This window comes from Equus asinus, chromosome 2 (genome assembly GCF_041296235.1).
Source record: "Equus asinus isolate D_3611 breed Donkey chromosome 2, EquAss-T2T_v2, whole genome shotgun sequence".
Classification (NCBI taxonomy): domain Eukaryota; kingdom Metazoa; phylum Chordata; class Mammalia; order Perissodactyla; family Equidae; genus Equus; species Equus asinus.
The window spans coordinates 84,421,439-84,437,347 of NC_091791.1; the positions used below are offsets into that span (position 1 = coordinate 84,421,439).

At 41.1% G+C, this 15,909-nt stretch overlaps 1 protein-coding gene across 4 annotated transcripts in view; it reads left to right on the plus strand.

Moving 5' to 3' along the window:
- Positions 1-15,909, plus strand: part of PCNX2 (pecanex 2) — a 281,436-nt gene that overhangs the window by 146,623 nt on the left and 118,904 nt on the right. For all 4 annotated transcript variants that reach the window (XR_011496310.1, XM_014854585.3, XM_044758805.2 and 1 more), the window contains 2 exons: positions 2,939-3,080; positions 7,163-7,340. Coding sequence is in view for 3 of the 4 variants with exons in the window: in XM_014854585.3 (XP_014710071.3) it covers positions 2,939-3,080; positions 7,163-7,340 (320 nt within the window). In the remaining variant the exon portion in view is untranslated. The remainder of the gene's footprint in view (positions 1-2,938; positions 3,081-7,162; positions 7,341-15,909) is intronic.

The window sequence follows — 15,909 nt, forward strand, 5'->3', positions numbered from 1 at the left end:
CAGCTGGTCAGCCACTTCCCAATGTCAGCTCTATACAAAGAGGAGTGTTAAATTTTTGGAGATCAGCTAAATAAAATTTGTTTCAGATAGGTTTTATCATAATTAGGATGGAAAGCCATTGGAGACTCTTTAATAGGATAAAAACAAAGTCTTAAAAGATCCCTCTGGCTGCTGGTAGAGTATCAGCTCTGGGTCTAGGAGACACTAAAGAAGTAAGGAGAGCAGTTTTAAGGAAGTTTCATTAGTGTAGACAAGAAATGATGGTGACTTGGACCAGGGTGATGGCAGCACAAGGAGAGAAATGTAGTTGAATTTGGGAGAGATTTTGAAGGTAGAGCCGATGAGATTCGCTTATAGGTTGGCTATGTAAGGTGTGAAAGGAAGAGTAGAGGAAAGGTTTTGGCTTGAGAAACTAGATGACTGGGTGGGGCCATTTAATGAGATGTTCAAATGGCATCTTGCTTCTCAAATGTCACCTCCTCAATTATGCTTCTATGTCATCTTATTTTACAGTGTAGCCCATGCGAATGACCTAGTACTCTTGATCCTCTTCACTCTGCTCTGTTCTTTTACATAAAACACTCATCTCTCATCACCTTCTTATTAATATACTTATGTAATTTACTTATTTATTATGTTAATTGTTTCTTGTCTACACTAGAATGTAAGCTCCATCAGGGCAAGAATTTTGTAATGTTTTGGGCACTAATTATCCTAAGTGCCTAAAAAAAGTGCCTGGCACATAGCTGGCACTCAGTAATGATTTGTGTAATGAATGAATAGTGACATTGGGGAGGAGTAGGTTTAAGTGAGAACATGGAATGAAGAACTTTGCTCAAATGCTTCTTTGACATTCAAGATATGTTACATAGTTGGATATACTGGTTTGGAGGCCAGAAAAGAGGTTGTGGATGGAGCTATATTTTTAGTAATCAACAGCATATTGACAATATTTAATAAAGCCGTGGAACTGAATAAGATCATGTAGGAAATCACAAGAAGAAGGTAGAAATTAACTGGGACAAATGCTGCTGGGAAGTTGCGTAACATGGAGACTGAGATTGACCCTTGGAGATAGCAATGGGGAGGTTGTTTCGTGGAGAGGTTGGGGTGAGACTCTGATTGGAGTGGACACAGGAGAGAAGGTGAGCTAAGCTATGGAGAAAGTGAGTGTAGCCAAAACTTTTTTATTTTTATATTGGTAGTTTCCTACTATATCTCTCTTCTACTTATTAAGTGAATTGTTGGGGTGTTTGTTCTTATTATTTCCCACGTCATGAAGTATTTCCTCTCACCATTCCTATCTCATTCAAATGAATTCTTTTCAATTAAGATTTCAGAATGCCAAAATTTTCCTCATATTTTTAATCAAGTGAAGATAGCTTTTGTGTTTTGAGTTAAAAAGATAATATATTTCTACATAGAAACATAGGCCACGTAGAGAAGAAAGTGAAATATCAGTTCCCAGTTTGGTGTGTGTGGTCTGTGTGTGTGTTTGTGTTGCTTCCTGAGATCCTTTACATGAAGTCCCAGTGAAGTATGTTGGAAACAGGTAATTTGTGTCCCAATCCTGGGTAAGATACTGGAGGGGACAGCGCATTTTACGTCACTGCCGTGTCTCTCTGCACGGTAGGCGTCAACTGTTTCTCTTTCCTGAGTTGGTTCTTGTGTAATCCAAACAATGTAAAAACTACATGGCTCTCTTGTTTTTTACTATAGATTCCTGGGGTATAAGCTTTTTTATTATAAATTGTTGAAGAATGTGGTTCCAGAAGTTTGATGGAGTTGCCTATGCCCTTTGCAGATCTAGACTTTGAGACTTCCTGTGGAGAGAACTGAACTGCCAGCATGTCTGGTTCATTTGCCTAGCTGTCTGGTGGGGGCTTGGGGTCAACCTCAGCCTCACAGTGACTAGCAGACAGAAAGATTTGGCAAGGAGTGAGATGGCCCTGTCTGAGGACCCTGGGCCTGAACCTGGTATGCCCTCCTCACAGAGGTGGAGGCAGAGGAGAGTTCTCACAGGGATAAAGTTTTTCCCACCTCCTGATACTATGGCCTAAGGAAGTTTGTGCTCTGACCAATCAGACCAGCCATTTCTCCTCCCCAGAGAGAAAAGTTAGTAAGAGATGGGTGGGAGGCTGCAAGTATACATTCCACATTACCCCCTCATGGGGGGAGAGCAGAGTTCTCCTCTGCCATGAATAGTAGGAAAGAGAGATGACTACTTCCCCAGTCGCAGACTCAGAGGATGAGCGGGACACACAAAACAGGCTCATAATGATGAGGGTGATAGTTTGCGGTCACATGCTGGTGGTTGGTCGAGTCTGAATGCAAACCCGGATTGGCCTGACTTAAAACTGTGACCTTGTGGGAATAGACCTCGGTCTCCATGGTGCTGCCTTTGTCACGAAGGCTCGCGAGAAAGTCTACATTCATAGTGATACGGGCTTGGGGATCAGCTTTCTCTTATTTGTATGTATTTCCCAGGGATTTGAATGTGGATATAAAGACTAAAAAGAGGAAGAGGAGAGGCCAAGACCCAGCCCCAGCCTCAGAAGTGACCTTAAGAGGGAATGGGCACGTGGGATTTTTTCCAATTCTTCATCTTTCACTTTCTACCCTTGCTTGCTCTGAGATGCCTTGATGCTGTGTCATAGCTCGTTTCACTGGTTCCAGTGATAATTATATATGGAAAAATCAATTGACTTGAAAAATTGGGATACTGACCTATATTATTGTATATTATTATTTCTGAACTATGTAGAAACAAACCTAAGAGTTGCTGCCTGGAAAGAAAATTGGTATATAACATCTAGTATCTGGAGTTCTGAATCAGCAGCTTTTGAATTGAAGGGGGGATATTACTTATTATTACGTGTTCTTAAAGAAAAATAATTTGATCAATGGCTGTTCTAAGTGGTTTTTGTGTTTCTTTCAGATGTCGCCCATTTAATGTGGTTTGAAAGACTCTATGTTTGGCTTCAGTGTTTTGAAAAATATATCTTGTACCCAGCAATAATTTTGAATGCCCTCACTATTGATGCATTTTTAATAAGCAATTACCGGAGGCTTGGTACCCAGTAAGTGAATCATGGTTTATTCTCTTAATGATTTGGATCACAACGTTTTCAAAATCTAATGGGTTTTCTCTAAACAGGCACAGCAGAAGCCAACTTCTGTCTACTAATTATTGGCCATGTAAAAGTAAGCCATGGTGGTCTTTTACTCAAACTCACTAGAGCTACGTGGTTATTGTGGAGTGACTGTTGTGCAAATGAAGTTGGCTCTGCTTGAAGTGATGTTGTGAATAAATGTCAGTAGATTTGCAAATCATCCTGCAAGAGCTTAGTCAGTGAGCCTTAATAAGATGACGGAAGCACAGTATGGTCCCGGGGTTCCTGGAGCTCCTACCATCATGCTTAGAGCTTTATGAACTGCCTCGTGTCATTTCATTTAGCGAATACGCTATCATTTTGTGCTTGAGGGAGGGGGAAATTAATCACTATCACTGCTCCCGCTGCATTTATCAGGAGGAGCCTCATAATTTAAAAAAATGGAGCACAGAGACTTCATGCCATCAAGTCTGTGTTTTTGCAAAGCATTAACAATGTACAGTTGAATTATTAGTTTTATATATTAACATTAACTCAATTTACAAATGGGAATCTCTTCGATGGTTTGTGTATGTGTCGTTCTGACAAAGGCTTGAAGTTTCGGGTCAAAGAAGCTGTTAGAGTAGGAGGATGCAAAGAGATTCTTCCCCAGATTTGCTTGTTAGTCACGTTGCTTAAACACTACGCGCCCAAGTCAACCCCTTTCAGGGTGTGATGAGGACAGATTAATTAATATTTGCCAAAGATTGAGCAAGCTAAGATAAAAGGTGTTTGAATACTCTGTCGGACTCTGGGTAGATTCATGGTCACACAAAGCAGTCATGACATGAAACGATTCTAGAGCCTTCCTGTCTTTATCAGACTTTGCCTTCCTTCCAGTCCAGACCTGTTTGAGTTAGGCCAGGGCAAGAAGTCCATACCTTTTGGTATTTAAAATCCTATACTTAAGATCCAGGGATGAAAATTAGTTTCACTGAATAAAGAAAGTAGACAAGGGGACTGCAGATCTCTTAGAGTCTGGGTGGGTCCCCATCCAGGAGATGACTCTCCATCTAGAACATCGTGTGTTCTCTTAGTGGCAGGTGGTTCCAGTATGGTACAGTCGTGGCTGACCCCATGACAACCTCCCGGAAAAGGCAGATTTTTCAGTTTCTAGAATGAGGGCTCTCAGTCAGAAGCTAAGTAGCACAGAAGGTGGCACTGCTGCCTTGGGCTGTCAGGCTGAAGGACTTAAATTTCTCCCTATGCAGCATCAGGATGAGGACCTTGAACTAAGCCTGCAGGTCGAGGCCAAGGAGTTCTGACTGTTGGCAGAGGATGGATGTGAGGGTTGGGAGTCAAGCAGATTCAGACAGTTTGGATAGAGTCCAGTTTAAAGTAATATTACTCTCTGTCCCCTGTAAGTTTTTACCAGACACTAAAGTTAGAAAGTAGCACCTTACATATAAACCTCCAAATATTCTCAACTCTCAGATGATACCAGCAGAATTATTTTTTTGAAAGCCCAAAGCTCACAATTCCTTTATATTCTTTTTTTTTTCCTGAGGAAGATTAGCCCTGAGCTAATCTGCCACTAATCCTCCTCTTTTTTGCTGAAGAAGACTGGCCCTGAGCTAACATCTGTGCCCATCTTCCTCTACTTTATACGTGGGATGCCTACCACAGCAAGGCTTGACAAGTAGCACATAGATCTGCACCCGGGATCTGAACTCGTAAATCCCGGGCCGCCGAAGTAGAATGTGCGAACTTAACTGCTGTGCCAAAGGGCAGGCCCTTATATTCTTGAGACATCTATGTGATGACTTAAAAAAAATCTCTCAACATTTCAAGCATCCCACTAGACCAGCTATTCCAAACAGGACAGCAGGAGGCTGTATATCAGTATCAGAGACCTGGCTCAAACTGTATAAGCTTAGCCCCCACTCTGCCTTCATTGAGAACCACTGTAAGATAGTCAGATAGCGAGCCCTTCAACAGCAGGCACTGTTTCTTATTCAGTTTTCAATGCCAAACCTCTAGTAAATGGTAGAAGGATGGATGGATGGGTGATCAAGTGGGAGAGGAGGCTGGTAAATGGATGAGTGGGTGAATTGTGATATCTTGTTAGTATTTGTATTTTCCAGCCTCATCTAAATGGATGCTTTGCATCTCTCCCAGGCCATTGTTCACAGATGGCTACAGAAGCCTGTATAAATCCTTCGGCTAAGCCTACAGTTATCTATGAACCAATAACTGTAACCATTACTATTGCAATGTTATAAAAGCCTTAAACATCAGTCTTCAAGATCTCCATAGTCTTAACCAGTCACCATTAATAAACATAAAGTGAATTTTGTCCATTCTAACTGTAGTCACAGAAAACAGAAAGTTCAGAGTTGACCCTCATCTCAGTTTGGCTTAAATAACCCAGCAAATCACCAGTCGCCCCTGAAAACCAAGATATCTCTAGTCTTGAGATGCCATATCACTGGGGTCTCCCCCAGGGCTTTGGCTGGCCCACAGGGATTCTTGTACCCTGGGCCGTTGTCTAGGTCATGTTTTCATGCTGTGGTTTCATCGTGGGCGTTAGTTGTCCACTAGAAAAGGAAGGCAGGTCATGGGGCAATGCTCAGCCCTCGGCAGGATCATAAGAGGTTACGGAAACACATTCCCTCTCTCCCCAGATCTGCATATAACCAAGGGCTGGTTTTTCTCAGAAGCTGAATCTAAGCCTCTCACTCAGGGCCTTGGGCCAAGCTCACCCCACGCATCCTGGAGCAGAGTGGAAACAATCGCAGCCCAAGGTCTGCAGGGTATAAAGTATCAGATTGAGGCAGATGGAATTGCTAACATTAGACCTTTTTGACGACAAAAATGACAATTTTTCACCTGATAGGTGCAAAGACTTTGAAAGCACTTTTTAAACACATTAATAATCCTGATAAGGGTCTAGAGCCCAGGATCCCTCTAGGCTTGTGGAAATGGAGGTACAGCCCCAGTTTTCTGTACTTAGCCAGAAAAGGAAACCTCTGTCTTAGAGGTGCAACCATTCTCTGGAAAGTATTCCCACTTCTGTCTTTCGAGTTCCCGCATAGGATGTTATAATTGGAGAAGAACCTAGTTAAATTCTGCAGAGCTTTCCTGCAGAAAGACAGAGCCCTCTGGGAGGTAGTAGCTTGCTCTGTCAGGCTGTTCTGAGCTCTTATCATTTACCTTCCAATCTCAAGGTCGGTAGGCCGTTCATTGTTGACCTCATCAACTGGTAGAATTGTACACATAACACATGCTCTCTACACAGGTTAACAATCTGACTCCCTAGACCAGAGCATTCAGGAGTTCAGTCCTCAAAGCAAAGTCCTGGTATTTCTTTGCCGGATTGCTTCGGTGAGCTCCTTATTGAGGCCTATGCAATGGGGGAAAAAATGTTGATGATATAATTTTCAGCAGAAAAAAAGGGAGACCAGACAGCTTATGCTCACTAGGATGACAAATATGCTGGCAAACATTGGAAGTTAATATGTTATGGTAAAAATGGCTTTATTAAGATGCTGGGAGTTTTCCTCTTCTCAGCATCTACTGTTAACCATTATGACGTCACTGCTTCAGTGAGATTCTTTCATAATAAAAAGGCACGTACTGAGCAGATGCTAACAGGGACAGTATGCTCTCTGTTTTGTCACTTTCCATCAAGCTGTCCGTGGCATCTGTCACTGCAGTAGTCCTTCAGATAAGCTCCATGGAGCTCTGTGTCCTTGCCAAAGGACAGGGAACTGTGAAAAGCATATGGTGGAAAAGGGCTGCCTCAAGTTGCAGAATCTGTGCTCCAGAGTTGCTTGGCATTAAGTTTCAATCCTGGCTCCGCCCCGTGAGACCTCAGACAAGTGACTCGAACTCTGAGACTCAGTTTACTCCACTGACAAGTGAGGATAATAATGGGGCCCACCAAGTTGGTTTTTCGTGCCTGTAAACTGCGTAATGCACAGTAAATGCTCAAGAAACATGAGCTATTGTGACTCACCTACCGGTTCGCATGGCGTCATTGATCACTTCTTTTCTTTCCTTTCCAACAGCTGGGACATTTTTCTGCTGATCATCGCCGGCATGAAGCTGTTGCGGACGGCTTTCTGTAACCCAGTTCACCAGTTTATCCACTTGAGCTTTACTGTAATCTTTTTCCATTTTGACTACAAAGATATTTCAGAGAGTTTCTTACTGGATTTCTTCATGGTGTCCATTTTATTTAGCAAGGCAAGTTCATTAGCTATAATCTTCATTTTAAAATTTAAAAGGTGCATTTCTTATCAAATGTTTTGAGAGTTTTCAACATTGTCTTTTTTAAAAAAATTGTAGAATGAAATTAAATTGAATTAATATGCATGTTACATGCCTGCTGCCATTTTAGGAACATTCGTCATGGAATAGAAATATACCATGTTATTTGCCAAAAATCACTAATTAAAATGAATTAGCCATTAGTGTTGCTTGAAATTTTATGATCTTGTCTCTGTTAACAATCTCATTATGGAACTTCCCTAGGTCTCAAATGCTCTGAATTCAATTAAAGATGAGCTACCAGACTAATATTTTTTTCTTTTACTTAGCTAGGATTTTGTCTCTTGGGGTAAAATTTGAGACCTGGTACCCTAGAGCCGGGTCCTCGGAGTATTTTCATTCCCTTAGCTATTCTCAGGTCAGGATTCCATCTACTGAAAATTCATCCATGGGCAATGAGAAATCACAATTCAAGCAAATCTATGAGGATGGTGTCCTCACGCCTCCCTCATAACATGAGGGAGAGAAGGGCCTCTGTATACCCGCCTGAGTATGTTCGGAGCACTGAAACAAGGCCCCGGTTTGTAAACAGAAATGAAAAGGAATTTGGAACAGTTCTGGTAAATAAGCTCAGTGACCCCACAGGTCCTTTCCCGTCGGCCTCCTCCTGCACTCAGTTCAATGCAGCAGCCAGGGGCTTTCTGCCCTGAGAGGGACATAGCCACAACTTCCCCTGTTGGTTAATAATTTTTAAATTTTAAGGTTTTCCTCTTGAACTTAGTTTTCACCTTTTTTTTGAATCACTTCTGTTAATTTTTCTCTTTATTACTTATCTTTTCCATCTACTGACTTTCTCTCTGCCTGTTTTAGGTAACAAAAATTTGAAACTCTCATGTTTTAAGGAATATGAGAAGCACCATAAGTAACTGTGATCACCCCATCACTGCCTGCACATTTCCTCTTATAACGCTGGTAGAACACTGAATTTTCAGTTGTCTAAGTCCCTTCTGCATCATTTGTCACTTGCTTCTTACTATTACTTCTGCAGTTTCCGTATCATTCCAGAAGCCTGGCCTTCGCCCTTTACCTCCAAACATTTGTTCTCTTGTTTGTCTGCGTTCTATCTGGTCTTGATAAACTTTTCCCATTTTTCTGATGGTTCAAATCACAGGCTTCCATATTCTGTTATCCTTCATTATATATAAATTCCCATTATCTCACATAATAAATGTAAAATTATATCCTATGATCTTTAAAGCATCTATAAAGTTATTATAAATAATTTTACTACACGTGGAGGTAAGAGCTTATTATCCGATGCAAAACATGCTGTGATGAGTTGAATTCCTGACCCTGACCTTGTTTATATTTTGACATGGTGATATTGATATTGCTTTCTGAACCTGTTTCTTGAAAATTGAAAATAATGATGCCAAGCTCACCCAGGTGTTGAGAGGATTAATTACTGTAACTATAAAAGAAGTTTTCAAGTAGAATGTGCTTTCCAAATACAAGGCAGAATTTTTAAAGCCTTTGTAAGTAGAAAAAGATCATTTTTCTTTTTAAACACACTGCGTGCTACGTGAGGAGTGTGACCAGCTTCCGCAGCGAACTGTCCACCTGAGTATCATCTTATAAAGTGAGAGGTGCTGGGTGAACAAAAGCACAGCCGAGTGCCGTGAGGGTTTGGCTGTGCAAGTCTTCAGAACACAGCTTATAGTGATTCTACATCTGTGATAGGAGAGTGATTTTCATTTTCTGGGGCTCAGGCGTCTTTCCCCACTGAGCTGCCTGCTGGTCAACGGAGAGCAGGGCACTGCTGAAAGTATGCGGCCAGATGCAGGCGTCTGGATGACGAGGCTTGCTGGGGTGAAAAAAGGAATTATGCATAGCTGTTGTCATTCTTCCCGTCCAGGAGGACACAGTGCCGTCCTGTGGGTAACAGGGCGGGGGGGACCTGACGGGACACAATCTGAAACTAAATCCATAAAAACTTAGTTGCTGTAGGCGTTTGCCTTTCACTTGCCATAATCTTTTTGAAACATCAAATAAAATACTAATAATTTCAGACAGAACTGTAGTAGCAGCATTCTTATTTTCTCTAATTGAGGGAACATTAGCACACATAATTTGAATAGTCTACTTTTGGGCTGGGGCTAATAGCTGAGTCTAAAAGCAAAAGAAAGCAAAGCAAGTGAGACAAAAGCTAGAAAAATTAACATACCATCGAGTGAGTCAGTCTTGACATATCCCAACTCTTTCTGACGCCTGCTGACTCTTTATCTTGGGAGAGCTGGCAGCAGTGCATCTTCCGGAATGAGAAACAAGATCTGATTCCCTGATAAAAAATATACTTTAAGCATTTGAGATCTTCCTGGAAACAAAGCCAGTAGAAATTACTGACAGAAGACGGTGGTGGCAATGAGGAAGCCCACAGTTACTGTTTCCTGTAAATGTCCTGCCTGCAAATCCCAACTGATGTTTCCTGTACATTATCCTCATTTTAATACATCTTTAAAAAAATTGTCTCTATTAATATATTTCCTAGAGACTTTCTAGAAACCTCCAATATTGTTTTTGCAAGGAATACTGCTCTTTAGGGTTCTTCATTGCACAATAGGAAATTTTATTTATTCACTAGGCTCATTAGAGTCCTGCTTATGACATGTCCTCTCATCTGGCCATTTCAGAATCTCTATGCCCTTTTCCCCAGCCCTGCTTCTGTTCTGCTAAATAGAGAGTCATTGTATGCCTGGCAGCCACGTCACGGAAGGGCTGCAAGATTAATGAAGAGACCCGGGAAGGGCATCCAGGTTCCTCGGAAGAAGGGAGCTGTGTGAATATAGGACTCCTTATTATAAGTTTGTTGCCCCTCATCCTCCAGGCTTTATCGGTAGTAAGATAGGAGAGATGCGATTAAAGAGATGATCTACAGAGTGAGGTCAAAGCACCAGGAGGCCAGAGAATACAATAGGTGGCTTCCAGAGGGCATTGCCTGCGTGTTATCCCTTGCCTCCCTGACTCCTCGAATTCCCCCTGAGGTCTGGAAGATGGATGTCGACTAGTCTCTTCAGTCTGACAGACCTTGTGAAAAATGGGAAATAATGAGTTCCAGGGCCAGAGTCCAACGGGGAAGGTTAAGTGCAGCTCATGCATTGACGTGGTGCATGGGACGTTCATCATGGATGGTGTCCTGGGCTCGCGTGTCGGGGCCAGAGGGAAAGAACAGCCCCTGCATATCATAGCCTGAGATGTGATGCTCCAGCCACACACCCCGTGTGGCTCATCACCTTTGAGAAGTGAGGTCCATCTTTCCTTGGTGCCTCATTCTCTCAGTCCCTTTCCTCTCTCTCTTCTGCCCATTAGACATTCTTCTACGAACTAACCACTGTAATGGATTTGCACCATTTCTGTGCTGCCTAGATCTTTGGTGGACAGTAAGATATGCTCCAGGTGAAGCCATTTGGTTGCAAGGAATATTTGGTTGTGACAGAAACAATGATGACAAAGTTCTTTCATGCTCTCCCACTGGTCTTGAAAGAGTTCTTAGGAACTATCTTGTCTTGAAATTTTTAGTAATTTTTAGTTGTAGAAGCAGGACTTGAAAAAATCCTGCCAGAGGATAATTCTGCCAGCATTTTCAGAATGCATTAAATATGAAATTCTACAGGCCATTAGTTCAACACGGGGGCTACTAGCACTTTTACCATTTAGGAAATTTAAATTAATGGGTGATGTTGTTTTTATGTAAAGTTGTGTGAATAATCACACCATAGTCATGATGAGTTGCTATTTTATGGATGGCTGCAGTTAGCATTCAAATTATTTGAAATCAGAGTTTCTACATGGCATTTTTCTGTATTTTCTGTATGCAAGTGGAAAGTCTTGCATTAAAATACAACCATTTTGGGGGGAATGCATGCTTTTACAGAAGTGTTTATTAAAAATATTTTGTTCAAAAAAGTAATTGTTTATTGAGCATCTCTTAAGTGTCAGGCATTGTACTAGGCACAAAGATTACTAATAATACGAATGATAGCAAATCCTTATTTGGTGCTTTCCATGGGCCGGGTACTGTTTTCAGCACTTTGCACATATTGACCGCATTGATCCTCACAGCAACTTTGTAGGTGGGTGCTCTTCATCGTACAAGTGAGAAAACAGAGGCAAAGAAATTAAGTTAATTGCCAAAGGTCTCACAGCTATTAAATGGTAGAGCAGATTTAATAGGCTGTACTTTGTGATGCTGCTTCCCTTGCTTGGGGAATCTAGAAGGAAGACAGGTAGGTAAAGAGTTAATTGCAGTAAAGTATGATAAGGACGGTGGCCATGGCGGAGAATTTCAAGAGCACACATAAAAGCGGTACCCAATCCCACCCGGAAGACTCAGAAATGATAATGCTTACCTTGAACTTTGAAGAGTGAGGGAGTGATTCAGACAAGGAAGGCAGGGAAAAGGGAGCTATGGAAACCACCTGTGCAAAAGCACAGAAGCAAGAGAGTTTAGCATGTTCTGGGAACTGCAAGATATTTGGTAAGTGTGATGACATGGGGAGGAGAGTGGTGAGAGATGAAACTGGAGGTGATGTCATAAGTCAGATCACAAAGGGCCAAGCATGCCACGCTTCTGAGTTTGGACTTTATTATTGCATCAGCTGAAGGTTGATAAGTAGAGGAGTAACAGGATCAGAACTGCATTTTAGAAACAACTCTGAGTAAGTAAAAGATGAGAAAGCATGGAGTCTTGGAAATTGGAGAGTATTGTAATAATCCAGGCAACTCATAAGGAAAGCCTGAACTTTGGTGGCAGAAGTGAGGACAAAGAGAGGGGGACAGATTCAAGAGGTATTTAGGAGATAGAGTTGATAACATTCAGCGACCATTAGGATATTGGGGGAAGTGGACTGTGGGAGGAAAAGCTACATCTGGGAGAACTTTCGGATCACGTACTCTAGTGACTAGGTGGTGTCATTAACTAGATGAGGGGAAAAAAAAGAAAGACATTTTGGAGAAAAAGAATGTTGATTTTAGATGTGTTGAATTGTGAAATGAGAAGCAATGAGTACCAATAGTAAAGACCTAGGGAACAGGATTGTTTCCCATTTAAATATTTTAATTTACATAAGTAATACATAAATGTATGCAAGTTGTAATAAAGTTGAAAAAATACAGAGAAAATCTGTCTTTATACACATCTCTCACTCCTTAACTCCTTATCTCCCTAATGATAATCATGGTAAGCATTTCAGAATAATTTCTTCCATTCTGTTTTCTGCACATTTCCACACATACACACACACAAATTTAAAATATTAATAGGATCATTCTTTACATGTTTTTTCCTTCCCTTTTTTTGCTTAAAAATATATCTTAGAGAAGTTCCATGACAGTATGTATGACAATGCCTCTGCCTTTTAAGACCTGCATAATATTCCATAGCACATACCATAATTTGACTAATCATTCCCAAATCGATAGACATGTAGTTTGTTTTCAGGGTTTTTTCTGTAGTAATTGAGATTTCTATGTTCACAAACTCCAGAAACCTAAATGAAAATGGCTTAATAAAAAAAAGAAAATTTAATAGTTCACATAACTGGATGGATGATTCAGAGGCTTAAATGCCATCAAAATTCTGTTTTTATTTCACATTCTTGCCCATCTGTTGACTGTCCTCTCTGTTGGCTTCATTCTTAGATTGGCTCTATCCACATGGTGTAACTATGGTCACCAGCAGTTCTAGGTTTATGGCAATCTTACAGCTAATAATCCCAGAGAGAAGAGAAAGCATCTTTCCTGATAGTTTCCGCCAAAGTCCTGGGGGAGAGTCTCATTGACTTTTTTTGTGTGATGTGTTCATCCATGGACCAGGTACAGTGGCCAGAGGGGTGCAAGTCCTCTAGTCAATGAGACCTGGGTCTCTTGCCTGCCCCTTGAGTCCTAACCAAACTACAGGCACTGGGGGTCAGGGAGGGAAGAAAGAGGGCAGACGGGAAGTGTCTGATGCTACTGCATTTGACCACACAAAGATCATAATTAACATCCTGGTGCTCATGAGTGCTTCAGAAACTTAGATTCCTAAAGGGAATAGCTGGGTCAACAGGACGTACATGAAAGAATCTCAGTAGAGAATCCTTCCAAAAGACTTACATTGCCTTCAACAAGGATTACCCAGCATTTAGGAAACAAGTAGAGGAGGAAGATGTGACAAAAGAGATTGAGAAGTGACCCATGACACAAGATGAAGTAAAGTCTAATGATAAGAAAGAAAGCAGTTTTAAGAAAGAGGGACTGGTGAACAATATCAGAGGCTTCACAGAGGTCAAAGCCCAAGACCAAAAGGTAGCCACTGGATTCGGCAATGGAGAAGTCATTGATGAGATTGCTGACACGTGGACCTGGCAGGGGTCATGTCAGTTCTTCAAGGTCGGGGATGCCTATGTTATCTTTTGTATCCTCTGTGCCTACTGCAGTGATCTTGGTACAGTGGGTCCTCAATGCCTGTTTAGAATGACCGAGTATCTCACTGATCACAGGTCAGTGTATGTAAATGTGGCTATTGTGGGGAACATTATAGCGTGCTATTCAGTGAAGCTGTCTTTAAGAGAAAACTCCGCAACAACCCCCACTTTAGGGCTGTTGATACTTTATTGGCTTATAAGAGGTAAAGCCTTTAGACACGATATTCCCCTTATGTATAAAAGATTTAGTCCACTGCCCTTGCCAGGCATAAACATGCTAAATATGTGATGTGAAGGGCTAGTGTACAACGTTTACTTAATGCCGCCATCTCTAGATTTATAGTGTAGGGCTTGATACTTAATACGAGAATTGCATTCTTAGGCATCTCCAGCCAGGAAATCATGGACAACGAATGTTACTTCTCTGGTGCCCTTCGCTTCAGCATGGCTTCCCGCTGCCTCCTCTGAGTTTCTAGATGCTAACATGTGCACCCGCCTCCTTCACAGGGTCATTATGTAGACTAATTCTCACTATCCTGAAATAAACCAGTGGTTGTAGCATCTCTGCATTATCTTTTTGCTAAATAATGTTGACTGATGCTCCATTTTCCACCTTCAGTTTATTTTTAGCTCACTTTCCTTCACTGAGTGGAAGAATGGACTTATCAGGTTTATTGATCTTTTTCATAATTTTGGAGTCTTTAGTAAGGTCACCTTGCAGGCTCATATAGATTAGACTAACTCCTGTAATAACATTAATTCATAAGGCCTGGAGTGATCTTTATAACCTGCGATGCCCTATCTTCAAGGAAATGAAGTCTGCTCTGATAAAACTTTTAAGTCATCTGCAACTTTCTGTAGGAAATCTATCTGGATCATACTGGCAGCCTGTCATTTAAAAGTATTGATGAGAAAGAAATGGGGAGAGAGAAAAGGAAAACAGGAATGAGTGGGAAGGGGGATCAGTGCAGTAGGAACTTTATACAGTATCTGTCTAAATTTGGCAGATGGTTGGTTGGTTAACTGAAAAACTTAAGCAGGAAATAATAATAAATGATACCTACATATACCGATCTTTATAATTTTATAGTAGCTTGAAACTTATAATGAACTCTTGTTACCAGTTTTTTGAGGGAGAGCAGAGCCTTTTCTTTGGGTGGGAATCTACTGAATTATGCTCTTATTGCATGAACCATGCCCGTAATATGTTTCTAGGATGTTCTGTTTCTGTTTTTTAAGTTCTACATGAAGTGAGAAGTTAAAGTTATTTGTGAAGTATTCTGAGAGCAGTTCACATTTTCTTTGTTCCCAAATCTCTTCTCATTCATACCCAAGTCCACGGCAATATCTTTAGAGACTTGTGTTCATCAGGTCATTAGCACTTCACTTCGTTGTGATAGAAGCAACTCTCTTTCGTTTGTACTCGTATTGCATCAGTTTGTATATTTAGTTGAAGTACAAAATCATTATAGTGACAAGTGAAACTGATATAAACGGTTTTGGCAACAAGTATAACCATGTCTTGTTAAGCATAACCACCATTCAATGCAAGTGGTAGAATTGGTCAAGAGTGTACAAATGAATGAAAAAATGACTTCCTGGCCTTGAGAACTCATTGGATTGTGGGATTCATCAATAACTCTTATAGAGCAAATATAATGTCAATTAATCTGAAAGTTAATTAGATGGATTTTTAAAGGAAAGTTTCTACTCCAGTAAGATAAGTAGGAGAATTACATTTGCTTTGAGGTTGGGTTACCGGTGTTCTGGGAGGTGCTAAGCCCAAACAGAAGCAAAGAGGCTTGAAGTATCTCATTATACAGCAGAGAGAATTAGATTCAACAGTTGTTATTTACTGACTACTAAGTATGCTGTCTAAGGAACTGAGATGCTTTGGCAGAAATGCCCTCTTAGAGCATTTCTAGTGGGGCAGATGGAATAGTTACAGATAGCAAAGAGTTAAGTTACATCATCAGGCACTCTAAAATTCTGATTGCTTTCTCAGCTCCTTATGCAGAGATCAACCTTTGAAAATATAACGAGTGTCTACTCAATTTTCGCCACCTCCACTGCTGCCATTTTGG